Raw genomic sequence first — 16,772 nt, 5'->3', positions numbered from 1 at the left:
CTCTATTCCTTTAGATTTTAGAATTCCTATCTCTGACGTCATCCCAATTCTTAAATCCAATATGATTCGCTCCTGGGAAGAAAATTGGTCTAATACGAAAACCCGAACTGGTGCTTTTTATGCTGGAATACAAAATCATATACCAAGTAAACCTTGGTTCCACGGCAAGAAAAAATCCAAAAGATTTATTTCCTGTATCTCGAGAATGAGAATTGGTCATTGCTCCATTGCATCCCATTTGTTTAAAATCCGGGTCCTAGATAGTCCACTCTGCCAGTGCGGCATGGAAAATGAGACTCTTGATCATGTTTTCTTTAATTGTAAAAATCATTCATCTTTCAAAGGCATTTATCGTTTACTTATAAAAATCACCCACCAATCTCCCCTTAGTATTCCTTATTTACTTTCTCTTAACAACTCTCGCATTTTCTCAGTTCTATACAAGTTCATAGACTTGAATGACTTCAATATTTGAGATTTCCTATTCCCGTATAGATTTCCCATAAAATTATAACCATCTCCCCTAACTTTAACGGCACATAGCACTCTTTTTAGGGTGAATTGCCTAATACAAAAAAAAAAAAAAAAAACATGAAGTATCTTATTCCTGTATATTGTTTCATCTCTGTAAATCATGTACTGTTTTATTCTATGATATAATAGTAGTTTTTGGCATTTTTCATACATCTTCCCTCTCACACAGCGGCTTCAAATTGATCTTGAATAGAATCTCTATCCAGGTCCCTTTATGTTCATGGTTAAAGGGTGGAAATGGTGTGTTTTAACGATTAATACAATTTAAATAATGGATGCGATATTTTATAATTCATTTATTAAATATAATTCTCCATGTCGTACAATGGGTGGGTTCTGTACTATAGTCATATATCTGTGTACATTCCTTAAGCTAACCAAATACAAGATATTATAGAGCTTTAAGTTATTACAAAAATAATTATTAAATACAAATTGATATGTGTTTTTTGGCGTAGGTTTACTAAACAAATTGTTTATAAAAATATCAATCAAACACTCAATACGCACTCGGTGCAAAATGTAAAAAAAAAAAATATCAAAAATAACAACAAATTTAAATAACAAATGAATATGTAAATTTATGCCGAAAATAATACAAAAATATATTTAAAATATCCAACTTACAAAATACATAATCACAATTTGCTTTAACTAGGTATTAAAATGATATGTGGTGTTTTACGAACTAATGTACATAGATATTTCTATTCTTAGGTTAAAATTGATATGTATTTTATACTTTTATCTTAAATCAATAATGCAATATGATATGTTTAGTAAAAGTTTTCTCAGACATTGTATCAAAGAAATATAAATCAACAAATCTTAATACATTCACTTCCTCTCGTGTTTTTGTTCAATTCGTTGCAATCTTTCAGAGTATGGAACGCCTAAAAATACAAACATATAATGGAAATGAAATAATTTGAGCTTTCTTGGGTAGGAAGGTCCTAAAAGGTGGGGTTTGTGTCAGTTAATGGTATTTCCTTTCCAAGAGGTTCCCAAATCTCTCATAGTAGTTATAAAAATATTAAATCCTTGATCTGATCCAGTTTTGATCAGAAGTACCTTTGGCTTATTTTGCGTTGGTTTATAAATTCAAGGAGCCATAACAAAATATTTGTATGTTTGCTGATAACAATTTGAAACCTAGTGATTGAAAAATTATAAATAAAACATTTTTTGATCCAACATTGGTATGCTCTCAAAGATAAGGTTGATTTTTTTAAAGTTAATTTTTGGTCATCAAACAGAAACGGAAAATATAACTTTTCTTTCTTAATATGGATTAAGTTATGTTGACCGATTACTTTAATGGTAATTATTCTGTTATTGTATCTGTGAATAAATCTTGTAGGTTAGGATCAAATGTCAAATAAGAAAATTATCGTTTCGAAGATTCATTTTTGTGGCCCTAGAAAAATGACTTTTCAAAATGATCATCATGGTTAGTGTACGTTAGAATGCGTTTTATGGGAAATGTAGTGATATTCAAACACCTCCTTTTTAGTGACGTGCTTTCAACGAAGGTTTAGAGAGTAAACTTAGGCAGAGAAAGTTAATACAAAGACAATTTCAAGATATATAGTGTTAACTAATGTTATACAATAATTTAAGAACAACATTTAAAATTTCAAAAAATACTGTCATTTGTAAAAATCTACCGTTCGGTCGAAAATCTTCAACCTCCTCTCATTTCTCCTCTTCTCATCCTTTCATCTTTTCCTTCCACAAGTATAGTCGCCAAGTGTCACCATTTTGTGGGGGAGTCGATACAATATCTATAATTTAAATTACCTTAACTAGTGAAGAATTCAACCGAATTATTCAATCAAATGTTCTAATCCGGCTGGTCCAACTATTCTCTAGTAAAAGGTACAGTAACTCTTGGATAATCAATATTATCATCGTTTTATTATGTCTAAATCTAACACCAGATAAAATTTCACAACATTTATCAGAAAAAGTTGAATTGATATGCAATTATCATAGAACCTCATTCCTTCATATACGACGCCTCGTTGCAAGTTTCACAATGTATTTCAAATATAACGTTATTTGAAAGTTACGCGTACCAGGAATTTAAAAACCTAGCAGAAAGAAAAATCACGTAAGAAAACTAGTGAAAGGTTAGGTACAATAAAAAAATGATATTTCTGATTAAGAAAATAAAGAGAAGAATGATAAATTTAATGATTTTAAATTTAACAATCTCATATTCGCTTTAATACATAATAACAACGGATACAAAGCGCAAGATCTTTCAGTTTACTCCCCTCCCTAGTTCTGTAGATCTATGTAATGCCTATCGCATAAAATATGTTAGTATAATTAAATATTGGTGTATTACACACTCATTGAAGTGCATTTTTTTATTACAAAGAGATTTTGTCTCTGGGTGCATTTCATCTAAAAATCTTTAAAAAATTAGCATTATTATACTAAATTTAGTTCGACAATTTTTTAATAATGCGGTCATTACGACCATCTAAATTTATTAGAAGTCATTAATTGATATGTTTATATTACATCTTTATATCTTAATTTATCCGAATCCTGCTTCCAGATGAAGAATTTTTGTCAAATACTGAGAGGATGATTGGGAACATGCTTTGTTTAAAGGGAGATGAATCAAGAAATTGAAATAATAAATTATAAAGAAACAATAGAAATATTTTAGGGTTCTGTTTTTCTACAAGTTATAAATGAAAAAGTGATTCAACTTGCATGAATAATTAATACTGTGTCACCAATTTAGTTATTCCTTCCCTCAACATCTTTTAACTTTACTCCCACTTGCATTACAACTAGTTGTACTGCGATTCTTCGTGTATATAATATATTATAATGCACTACATGTTGTATATTTGATATGTATATGATATTGGTAAATTTTTAGTTATACTATAATATATATTCCGTTCACATGGCTTAACTTTTGATATTGATTTCCACGATCTGAATATCATGGAATATCATTTTCTATTTTCAATATTTTAATACTAAAGGTATTAGTGCCTAATCATGGGGATGTGTCTACTGTGATCGATCTACAATCTGTAAAATATATTACATGATACATAATATTGAATATAACGGCATCAATCTCTCGGTTGCGTCAACTGTCAACATTACATTTAGCGACATCACTTCCTTCTTCAGTCTAGGTTTAACAATCAACATTATTTTGGTGACAACACTATAATATAAATAATATTTATATAATATAATGTAAATAGTTGTACCCGATTAACAAAATAAGAACATCTCTGAGAAATAATCACGGATACATATTCTTTCCTCAGATGTAAAAAAACCTTTAACAGAGAACTATGTAATGTGTATAATATTTCAAAACCATTAACAAATAACTGTGAAATGTGTATAATATACCAAAACCATTAACAGATAACTATGTAATGTATACAATACATCGAAACCTTTAACAGATAACTGTGTAATGTGTATAATATATCGAAACCATTAACAGATAACTATGTAATGTCTATAATATATCGAAACCATTAACGGATTACTGTGTAATGTTTATAATATATTGAAACCATTAACAGATAACTGTGTAATGTTTATACTATATCGAAACCATTAACAGAGAACTGTTTAATGTGTATAATATATGTTTATAATATATCGAAACCATTAACAGAGAACTGTTTAATGTGTATAATATATCGAAATATAATTTTCCATAGTATCGTAATCGATTATTATAATCACATTATGCTTTACTTTCTCTCAGAAAATTATGCAAGAGTTTTCCTTTTATTTGAATAAAATCCAGCCATCGTTTTAGATTTATCAAGATGTTATGTATCTTGTTTTATTAACCGGGGTCATTAATTTACATTAATTAAACTCTTTCAAAGATCATTTCATCCTTGACATAGTCCTTGTTTTCAATCGATCTTACAACGTTCTTAATTAATATTGAGTTAATGTCGAATATGGCAGCTACTTTTGTTATTAAATGTGAATTATAATTTTGAAAATAGGAGTTGATGAAGGGAACGATAAAGAATTGTTAAGGGAGTACTATATCGTATTGATTGCCTTGTATTTTCCAAGATGAACAAAGTATAAAATTTAAGCTTTCACAAGGAAGACCTTGCTAAAGTGAAACGAGAAAATATCTGATACTTGCATTAGTAATGCTTCAGTGAAGTTAATTTACAATAAAGCGTTTTCAGTTTCAAAATAATATAAAAATACTGAAACTGTTTTCATCGTCTTTATAAAGAACTTTCTCGGGTTATTCCTGACGTCGAAGATGCGCACTTATCAGTTATTAAAAGACCTCTAAAAATATTCCTGGCATTATGAAGGCATATAATAGCGTATTATATTTTATTCGCCAACATCTTTATTGTATGTAACTCAATCTCGATAAAATAAAATAGATTAATAGATCATGATTTGCATTCATTGGAAGTTAAATTAGTATACTGAGAATTTAGCAAACGAATACATTGTGTTCTTTTTTTTAATGACCTATGCGTTAGATTTTATGAATATTATCATCATTTATTTGAAAGACAGTAAAGAGAAAAATGATCACAAATTCGACGTTCCTGATTGAGTCGAAAAAAATTTCAAGTGCTTTGTTATCAATTACTGTAATTATTTCAATGTCTTCCTTCGTTAGAACAACAATTTATGAATCATTTTACTTTTACGCTGACGGTTGGCAGTTGAAATAAATAGATTAATTTTACAAATTTATTAAAATTAATTGCAATACACCATGTTAGCAAAAATAATTGTTTAAATGAACACAATGTTTCATAATCCACAATGATAATGACAACGAATCGTTCAGCGATTACAACTGACTTGGTATTTCTTGTAAGCTTTCGGTTTTCATTACATACATAATACTAGAAATCGTTTTGTATTTCAGTGCAGAAATTCTGGGACTAACTAAAATATGTACTCATCATTGCCCAAAATACTACAGGACGAAAATAATAACTATGCCGAGTTAGTGGACATCTTCAATTTATCACTAGATAAAAATGAAAGATTGTTGCTGGGGCAATTCTGTTGTGTATAAAAAATGAAGGAATAAAACTGCATAATTTTTATTATTTCTGAAAGCCCCCTAAAAGGGCGTTAAAAATTAAATAAATGCCAAGAAATGGTCGCCAAATTATTCAAGACTCGTTCCGTGTCCTTAATTTTTCTTTAGTAAGGGTAAGCTACTTAAATTTATAAAAAATAAAACTGAAGATATTTTGAGGTTAGTAGTTTGTTGTCAAATTGGTAGATACAAGGCAATGTGACGGTGGTGGATGGGTTATCTACTTGTAGTTGTATGAGTCGTAGGGAAGGTAGCTGTAAAAGCTGGGATTAAGGGGTCCACGCGGTAAGGATTGCACGTAGTAATATTCAGAAGCAGGTTCGGGCGCTATTCAGTCGAGAAAACCGGTGTTGACCAGCTTCTCGAGGAAGAACTTAACGTCGCCCAGCTCCGAGTCCTTGATGCCCAGCGACTTGAGCATGCCCAGGTCACCGTTCTCCACTGCCATGAACACGGAGCGCAGGTGCTCCAGGTCCGAGCGCATCAGGTGCAGCGCGGCGCCGAAGTCCTCGATGGTCTGTGATTCTGCACAACGTTAAAAACAAACATTAAAAACAGATATATGAGGATATTAAATGCTATATGTGATTGCGCGTGGCAAACAGCCAGTATTCAATATTCTGGCGACAATAGACAAAATAGGATGTAGCTACTCGATTATTTATTTTTTATTTATATATGTAAAAAGGCTTTTACATAAAAGTGATACATGACATTTCTGAATGTTAAAAAATAAAGCATTTTGTTCACACCATTGATGAAGCTGTTCTAAGTTAGTCTGTAAAATTTGACAATCGTATATACTTCGTATTCTTTTATATGTTTTTAAGTCGTCAGAAAAAAGCAGAACTTCTACATCATTAACTTGGTCAACAATGTCATTGATGAATAATAAGAAAAATATTGGGCCGAGGTGGGACCCTTGAGGAACCCTACTTGTGGTCTCGAATATATAAGATTGTACAGAGTAAATCTTTACACTAAACACCCTATGGCTAAGATAACTAACAATCCAACTCAATAATTTACCTTTGATAGGTTTCAAATAATTTTTTTGTTGACTTTTCGAAAAACTCCATAATTTTTGAACATTTTGGTGATAATGTTGTGTTATAAAAGTGATAATAACAGATTGTAAAAAAGTATTGAATAACGTGTAGATCATTATAAATCCATCCAACAGTATCAGCACTGAACAAGTAATCTTTGGGAAATGCGTCAACTAAAAGAAACTACATTTTAATTACGTTAACATTGTAACAAGTATTTGACATACATCGTGTTGTATTATAATATTTCATAAATTGCTGGGAACTCGACCACCATTTATACACATAAGATGAAACCAAGATTCTATTTGCTGATGCGTTGCGCACAGATTACCTTGCAATGTCAATGCCCCTATTCTGTATTCTACGTTTTCTAGTTATCAAGGCTTTACCATCGACCTGTTGCCTTGACATTATATAATGAATGTAAAGATTTATGTATCTCACCTGAGAGGGCGATGGCCACCTTTTCGACCCCACCCAGAGGGGCCAGCGCGTCCCGGGCCTTGCTGCCGAACAGCTTCTCCAGGTAGTTGGGGCCGTGGGAGGCCAACAGCGACTGAAGGAAGGACGCGGTCTCCTCCACTGGGGGCCTCTTTGCTGATAACAACAAAACAGACATCACTTAGTTGGTTGCAAAATAATTCGCCTTTTAATCATGGTAATGTGCAAACATTACGCTTGCTCCTTTACTGGAGGCCTCTTGATCGTGAACATCAAGTTAGATGGTCGTTATTTCGATTGGAGATTGAAAAACATGCACAAAACAGGTTATCAGGTTCTTATTTTAGGTTATTTAAATATTTTGTGGATAAATATTAAAAATATTGAAACATGACCTTACGGAAAACCCCACATCGTACTAAAAGATCAAACTTGGCGTAGAAAGTAGTCAAAATAGGGGAAAATTTATCTTTAATTTAAAAATTCAACTTTAATGCATCTCAATAGTATTTTTTTAGAAATTAGTATAAACAAAGTGTAATTTCAATAATTTGTGCCTATTAAGATTGAAACGGAATTCAAGAGTTTTACCATACCTGGATTTTCAGATCTGGTCAACAAACACGGCTAAAGCCATTTCAAGCTACGTTCGATTCTGAATGATGTTCTTTCCCCAGGGCAATACTAATAGCATCTTCCACTCTGATATATTAACATCTTTTAAAAGTTTCTCTGGCTCTGGGAATTTGAATCTTCATAATCTCTCTCTTCGTAAAGGCAACAATATTTCATATCCAATTTGAATTCCACTACAAATAGGCCCCTATGCAACATAACACTGTAATCTCCGAGTTTATTAAAACCCGCTTTTTATTCATGAAGCCTAATCTACGTTCCATGAAAACTGATGCGAGTTCACAACTACTTAACTAAAAAACTGTTTTAAAAGCTCGTTTACGCTGAAAGCTTTTTAGTACTCTTCGTATTTGCACCTTTCATGAAAAACCGTTATAATCAACATGATTTTAAATAGTATCATTAGAATTTTTAATCGATTTTTTAAAGTAATTTACTGCCAGGTTTCAAGAATGTTCTTGTTTGCCTATATAATAATAACTGGGGAAATTAAAATCTTCTGAAAGTTACACGAGTTGTTAAAAGTTACTTCGTAAATAATATTAAATTAATAATTAAAACTTAACAGGTTTCACGAAGAAGCAAATTGCTTCCTTGAATATTTAACAGGTACCTATTGTACAGCTTCTGACAGAAAACTTACTACCCTCACAGCTTTTATTAATAATCTGTTGGTAATAATACTTTATTGCAGCTTTTAAAAGTAACAGATAATTAAAGACTTGTGAAAATTTCTCTGTATTTTTTTTACTAATCAACATGTAGATACCATTATTAAAAGTTTCCTTGTGTAAATGTTGTTGTATCTATCAGTGGCGTGTACAGAGATTTTTAATAGTGTAGGCAGTAGAAAAAATAGTTGTATTTGAAAAAAACACAAAGACGTACCGAAACACCGTATCGAAAGGCACGGCCTGTTCGGCACGAAAACAGATCAGAATCAGAGGTTTTGGCTATAATAAATTGTTTCCGCCTCCGATATAGCTAAAGGCTAGATAAGCAATTAGTTAATTCCAATTCCAGGTAATAATTCAACCAATTTATTCTTTCTAATAAATTTTCATAATTTTGAATGTGTCAGTATCGTAAGGGATTTCAAGCAAATAAAATAAAAATAATCTCTAAATACAACAGATATCTAGTAAGACAACTCTGGTCTAGATATGTATTAATAAATGTAAGGATCCTGCGCTTATATGTATGTAGAGTAGCCTCATAATTTAAAGGACTTTAAGGACTGCAAGCTTTTACCGCGAAGTATCACATAACATTACGTAGTTTCTCTTTACGAGGGACAAACGCGAGTTGGTGGCGAGCAAATTAAGGCTTATTCTGAAGGGTTTGCGTGCTTAATTGAATTATCAGGCTGTCGGGGAGGCTTCTAGAGAAAATAAACTCCAGGAGAAATGTCCGAAGTATATTTTATTTCTGTACAAATACTGAATATTCTTTATTCGGTGTCAGACAGCGATACAATAATTGGATAATGGGAGATGATTTTACGTGATCGCAATTCTAATACGTTTTATGAGTTTATCAGACAGCAGCGAAGCCGTCTTTACATGAAATATTTTATGTTATATACAGTATGAACATATATTATTGATACTTGGAAAACAAATCAATATATTTCGTCCGAAAAACCTACAACAATAGTATAAGTAGTATGAAACTGGTGTGTCTTATAAATAATGATATTCGATGGACGTGTTGTTAGTCTTCAAAGTACTACATGTGAAACCGTGAAAGAGTCTTTCTTAACTGTTCTCAACCGTCTGAAACCAGTAAGACTAAGGCATCTTAAATTGGGGTATGTTGTGAGGCTGAAGGAAGTGGAGGGGTAAGGAGATTGGGAGGAGGATGGAGTGAGGGAGTATCTGTCTGTTCAGATCTGGTTCAAAGCGATACTGGCTTGCATATAAAGAGTTTTATTCCTCGACTACGAAGGCCATCACGTCAATACTGTTTTACCCTCAAAATATTAATATTGTATTTTAGTATTAATATGTCACTAAAATGCTTAACTACTGACTTTGTCAAGTACAGTCACACGTAGTTTCTAAATGTAAAACACGATTATTTTTGACAGTTTCTGTTTGTAATTTCCTCGAAGTTTGTGATTTCATTATTATTGTTCTATTTTTCTACATCAAAATATTCTTTACTTGCCATAATTCCACTGGTTCCAATCATTCAAAAAATAACAAAGAAGACCAAGAGATTTTGAACTGTCTAAAAGCAGAGACAATGTTCAATGGAACTAACTTGAGGTTGGTGTGTTCAATAATATGATACACATTCATACATTGTACAAAAGAACAAAGCAGTAGTTAATTACTGCTATTGATGATCCTCCCAGTACAACACAATGCATCACGTGGAGCTTTAGAGATTTTGCTGTCAACGGCACTACTCGTCTGATGTCACCGTACTGTTGGAACACAAGGGAAGATAAATGTATGAATTACTAAATAGTTCACTGGAAAGCTGCTCTCAATTTCAGGACCTGTCTGGACAATAATAGCTGAGAAGATATAGTCTGTAGGGTACTCAATCTGTGAAATATTTATTGTATTCATAGCTTGGAGCATAACATACATTATTCACATTCAAAAGCTATCCTACGAGCAACAATTGGGATAGTAAATAATGTGCAGGTGCCTCGCAAAACACCACCTATATATCCATTTATTTGTATAAAAGAGACTGTCTGTGGCGGGAGTTTGGCCGCCTAGGGGACACAGGGTGGGCGGCGTTTGTTTGATTTGTATGCAAATCTACAGTTTTATTCCAAGATTAAATAAATTTGATACACTTGACCTTCAAAACAGGAGGAAGGTCAACTGTCTACTTGATATTTTTTAAAACCACCCTCATCTCCTTTTTCAACCCTTAACGCAGAGTATTGGTAATTTTTGATGAAATTTTGCACACTTGGCATTTCTAAATAAGAGGAAGATTACTGTATACATCTGTTTTCGAAGAACTTCGTGCAAAGTAATGGATTAAGCAGCTTCAGTTAGATACTTGATAAATATAAATTACGCATATTGGTTATTCATGGAGTGTTTACTGGGTTTTCTTTACGTAAATAAAACCACAAAAAAATCCAAGGGCTCGTGAACAAAGTTGGTATTCTACAATCCCCGATCGGGGTATGTTTTGAGTTGTAAGGGTGAAAAATCGGGGGAGGAGAAAGGCACCAGAAAGATTGACAAATATGTAAATGTTGCGGGTCTGATCATTAAACACGTATTGTAAAACATCTGACCTTTAAACAGTACACAGAAAAAATCATAACTCTAGTTGGTATATTTAGTTAATAGTTGGCAGAATAGCTCATCTTCTACAAACAAATAAAGAGGCACTATTATAGCTTAATCCAGTCCCACCTAAATTATCTGACAAATATATGGGGAAACACACATTAAATGATTTACAAATAATATAGAGTAAAGTTGTACAAAGTTTTTCCATTATAACAACATAATACTTCAATAATTACAACCCAGACACCCCCACGAAAAAACTATTCCAAGAAATGAGATTATTAAACATAAAAAAATTATACACTAACTAACCAGAGTATCTTCCACTCTGAAACGTGGCGCAAATATACCTTTTATTATTTTTAAATTTGTAAATTTTGAATAACAAAAAAATAATCAACCATTCTGACCGATAACCTGAAAACGGAGAATATTATAGTGTAGAATATTTTTTTAAGATTTTGTAATACAATTACCTAACATAATAGACTTAAAGTAATATTGTGTATTTTTATGACTGTATTGAATCATGTGGTTAGAAAACGAAAAGTGTGTATCTTTTTAACTATAATAAAATAAAATAAAAAAAGCCCTATCAAGTACCATTTCAATTCTGAATGGGGTCTATCACTTTCATTTTTACGCGCAGGTTACAAACCCGCCACTATTGAGTTTAGAGCCAAGAAGCTTATCGCTCTGTCACATAGGTAACTAAGGCAAAGCGTAAAATAAACATTAAATTTGGCATTAGTCACATTTTGTCGGCTTAGCGATATACCTTTGTTTTTGAAAACATCTATTTAAATTGATTTTTTTTCTTGAATGAATCAATTAATAAATGAATGAAGTAGAAATCAACCGACTTCTTGATATCCGATCGAGCTGAAACTAAGCAGATAAATTCGTTGTCGATGACAATGCATTAAATGCATTAGTTGCGCGTGAGGTTTTAAAATTGAATAGCCTTAAAATGTGTACCCTTGACCCCCTATTTGCCCCTTGTCCCCTTTCCTTGACCCGGCCAAACGACAAGTAGCATTGTTATCGTTGCATCTTGGTCCGCGAACATTCGTGTCATCTTGAATACCCGCATATGTTGAAATCGGCTGTGACTGTTTTTTTGGAGCATCACAATCGTCCAGTGAAACGTTTTTACCCGCCGCAGTGAATGTCACTGTTTTTGTTTTGTGTTAAGTGAGCGAATGTTAAAAAGGAATTGCCCTTAATTGTATGCAAGCTGATAAGTGTAAGGAACCAGCGGCTAAGGAGGACAAGACCAGGGTAAGTCTTTGGCCTTTCCCACTCATTTCCCCTTTGCAAACACTAAGGAAAATTCAATTCGTTTTTGTTTTGTCTTAGTCTTTATCGCACTTTACCGCAACCAACCCCGCACAATTGCGAACGAAGGATTTGCGCACCACCATGCATCAATGTGGCACTCACGCATACATGTGCCCACTTACACGCATTTCTCTGAAATTGTATTTCATTAAAAAAAAATTACAGCAGTTATTGAACAAAATAAATCTGGGTGTCATCCAACTAAATTTCAATCATCCTCAATCCTCAGTTAAACCATTTTTTTAAGGTTTAAGGCGATGCACTACGTCATGTAATATTTTAAATTGAGCCGCTGTCAATAACAACCCTTAAGTATTTACTTATTCCCGCTTAACACCATCCGCCTGTGTTGATTTATGCAAGAAAAAAACATGGCCAAAAAGTGCCTTTTATTTTATTTTGTGGATGTTCAGGCATAAATATTTAATTATTTTCGATCATTTTATAAATAACTTAATTTACCACATTATACAATAACATCATAACCGAAAATGGGTTCGTAAGTAGGAGATTTTAAACTTTAAACCAGTTTTCATAGGCCAATACATTATTTTTTTCTGGGCTTATAAAAAGACTTATCTAAAAAATACTCGATTATTTCAAAGGCCAAAATCTATTCTACTCGCAGTATTTAATTAAAGCATCTGAAACATTTCTAGGCTACTAAATTTTCAAACCAAAAACACATGATTTTGCATGACTACGTATGGCATCGCCTTAAAAGAAATTTTTAAGGTTCGCAGCAGTTAAAAAAAGCAGTTAGTTAGCTAAACTTACGTGCACACAGAACAGCGTGTTTTAAAAATGGCAAAAGTTGCCAAGTGCCAAAAAGGAAGCCTCAAGTCTTAACAATTTCCGGAAAACATGTGCTATATATATTTAAAAAAAATTATGAATTGTATACACTCAAAAATATTATTATCACTCTAACAGGAGTTACATCTATTTCTCGACCTCTATTTCTTAAGCCAGGGTTACTGTTTATCTTTTTGTTATACTGTATATTTATTTTTCCCTATAATTTTATGATTCTATTTGTTATTATATGTTTTTATTACTAGATGTATGAAAAAACTTGCTTACATCTAAATAAAGGTTTAAAAACGAACAAAAACAAGTTAAGACCAAATCCTTCGGAAGGAAGGTACAGTCCTCAGTCAACCCAAAAACGGGTTGATATTTTGTTTGATTTTCGTATTTTATATAATAAATCTTTATTCTGTATTTGAATACAATCACGAATTATTAGTCATATCATAAGATTATTTTAGTAATCCATTTAAAGCCTATCACAAGATAAAATTGGTATTCATATTCTATAATATTACGGTTTACAATCTACAAGCTTAGAACAACAACAAATTTATCTACCAGTAAATCATAGTTATTTGTTACAGCAAACACTTCGATAAATATCACTTTGAAGGCATTACATGTTACCATAAATCTCCCTTATAATAGAACCAGTATAAATCCCTTCTGAGATTTTACCAGTGTTGTATTAGTTAAATTCGTTGCTCAGTTGCTTTTGATATATTATTTTAGCGTCTACCTTTGCGGCAAATAAATATTTATCTGGAATCTGACTCAAATAGAATTAAGCCTCGTTAGGTGAATTTCAAACGTATTTTCTAAATATGCAAAGCATAAAAATACATTCGTTTTGTAAATAAGTTGAACGTGCTCGGCCTGATTTCGGCATTTTCTTTGTAATGTAGAAAAACAGAATAGAGTTTTTGAGTTATTTTTCTGCGTATGAAAAGGTTAAAAGATGTTTCAATGAAAAATGTTTGCAGATTTATTTCTAAAGGTCTGCGGCGTTTTTAAAATCTGAAGTTTTTTCATCGTTTTTCGTGTTATTGTTGCCATAAATTTGGCTTAATTTAAAATACTAACCGTTTTAATAACAATGTTTTAAATTTTACACAGCTGATAAATAACCGTGTTCTTTGCGTTGATGGTTGTTTGTCAATTGTACAAAATTTTAAACAATTTTACTAGGAAGTTGAGTGGCATATGCCGTGTTGCGCTACCTCCTTCCTTACTTAAAGGTTTCGGACAGCCTTACAGTATCCATCATCAGGGCAGATATATAATCACGTCTTTTACATTAGATTAAATTACACATCTGTCCTTATGATGGTCGTAATGTTGTCCAAAGCGTTGGATAAAGAAGTAGCAAATATACCCCAAAAATATCACTCACATTCAACATTAACTTTATTAATTTTATGAATTACCTACGCGGTAATATTTTACATAACTTCACGCGTGCCCATGCACCGACAACCGATATTAGTATGTTTGATAATATCTTACTAAAAGTGGACAATTTATTGAAAAGTACACAGGGTCATTGTATGATTTTTTCTTCTTCTGAAAATCATTTCGTTTTGAATGATTGTTTTAATATTCTAAGTGATTTAAAAAACTTTCTAATGTGCCAGTGCACGTCATAAAGCGCCAAAATTTGTTGTTTTCGTAAAAACATATTAACGAAATGACAATGACAAAGCCATCGCCGCAGAGTTCGTCAAAACAATTTTTTTGTCAAGCTTCAAACAACAAGAAAGTTAGTTGGTACGTAATTTATATATTTTTAATTTAAAATAGATTTTTATATCCAACGTTTTTTCTGATGGAATATGGAATTTTTTTAATGATTCAAAGAAGACAGGAAATGTAAGTAATATAAACTATACAGTAAAAGGCAACTGACCAATTTATTAAAGCGTTAGAGATAACTTTACAATTTATTACTCGAGTGCTTTGAAAGATTTACCATTCGAATATAAATCAAATTAAAACAAGGATTACTTTCAAACGGAATTTAAAAGCACTAACATAACCGGAAAAGGTGAAAAAAAGTATTTAAATATGTTTTTGAATAAATATGTTTCATCAATTATTCAAAGGAAAATTCGGGCTGGATAGTGCTTTACCATTCTATGTAAATCATGTGGAATTCTAAATCCCCAGGTAATGGCTAAACTGAACGAAAATTTAAAAGTAATAAATTTTTTTTCTTTTTATTTAGAAATGGTTAAACTTTGTAACCGGGTGAAATTATACTAATAAAAACTTTTTTCAAAGAGATATAAGATACATTATTTACTGTGTAAAGAAATGGTTGAGAAAAGATAAGTAAAATTAATGGGTAGAAAATGGGGTTATAATTAAATTATGAAGCTAGAATCAAAGTATTTCGAACATAATTTTAATGTGAAGACAATATCACGCAACATAAAGGATTTTGTAACAAGGTGTGTGGATCCTTTTAGATGTATGTTTTATATTTGATGTCGGTGTGTGGCACCTCCATCATTAAGAATTTACCATTCTGTATTGGCTTTACTGCCAAACCTTGATTTTTGGGTCGCTTCGGTTGCCAAACCTGCGAACTAACCACTAAACCTTGAAGCTAAAATCTGGGTAAGATTAATTCCTTTATGAAAGTCCTGAGCAGGGGGTATAACTCCGATCTAAAATTGGAACCGTGAATATTGTGACGTCATATTGTTGCGTAATATCGACCAATGAAAAACTTTGAAAGTCTATGGAATGAACTTTCAGAGATTTTCATCGGTGTATAGTATAATAAGTAGGCTCCGAATGAGAATTAGACTGTCTATATATTGGCATTTCTATGTTTTTTTCATTTAAGACCAATTTGTTTCATACAAAAAGCCCGAAGATGTCGATCTAGTGAATCTTTTATTTATGGTCCAGAGCTTTGGATCACCTCTGATTGATGGGATGGCGAATCGGACTCAATGGGTCAAAAACGCCATCATTATTTGATTCTTGAAGGACGTTGTAATTAGAGGTCATCTACCTATCCTGCACACTGCCTTTTTGTCATGGAGTCATGATTGAAAAGGCCACACTTGCTCTGGAAATCCAGCCGATATGATATTCCTGTCTTTCGCGCTGTTCATTTGCAACTTCATTTTGAGATCAAACGGTGATATGTAAATTGTGTAATTATGTATATAACTGAAGGACCGTTGATTGTGTAAGTTTGTGTGCAAATGACCACTGCACAAAATAGAAAATATGTAGCAAAAAAAGGAGACAGGACTCAACGTGTGGAGCAAATTCTCTTCTTCATACAGTTAATCTTAATTTTAAAATATCGGTCTAGTGGTTCATAGTTCGTTTCTTCAAAAAGGCAATTAGTTACTTTGCGTGGTTCAGCGGTAGGTTGTTTATTGAAGAAAGCAGTGAGTGAACTGATACGTACAAGTGGTGAGAGGTATGACATAATACAACAATACTATCTCAGAGTACAGTATTTTTATGTAGTGCGTGTAAATGAGATGCTTATTGAGTAAATGGCTTAACTAAACGGTGGTATCATGCTATATTACTACTCTTAAACAAGCCCTTTTGATCGAC

General features: G+C 32.2%; 1 protein-coding gene across 1 annotated transcript in view; it reads right to left on the bottom strand.

The window, feature by feature from the left end:
- Positions 1 to 812: 812 nt before the first annotated feature.
- LOC149417654 (IDLSRF-like peptide) overlaps positions 813 to 16,772 on the bottom strand; it is a 213,745-nt gene continuing 197,785 nt past the window's right edge. The window contains exons 4-5 of the mRNA XM_089640487.1: positions 7,132 to 7,284; positions 813 to 6,160 (exon numbers count right to left, since the gene is read on the bottom strand). Coding sequence (XP_089496613.1) covers positions 5,967 to 6,160; positions 7,132 to 7,284 — 347 coding nt within the window. The 3' untranslated portion in view covers positions 813 to 5,966. The remainder of the gene's footprint in view (positions 6,161 to 7,131; positions 7,285 to 16,772) is intronic.

The sequence above is a fragment of the Hesperophylax consimilis genome, chromosome 15, assembly GCF_061612785.1.
Source record: "Hesperophylax consimilis isolate HC1 chromosome 15, BYU_Hcon_1.0, whole genome shotgun sequence".
In the NCBI taxonomy this organism is placed as follows: domain Eukaryota; kingdom Metazoa; phylum Arthropoda; class Insecta; order Trichoptera; family Limnephilidae; genus Hesperophylax; species Hesperophylax consimilis.
Note: the sequence above shows the minus strand (reverse complement) of the source record. Positions and strands in the feature narration are given on the sequence as shown.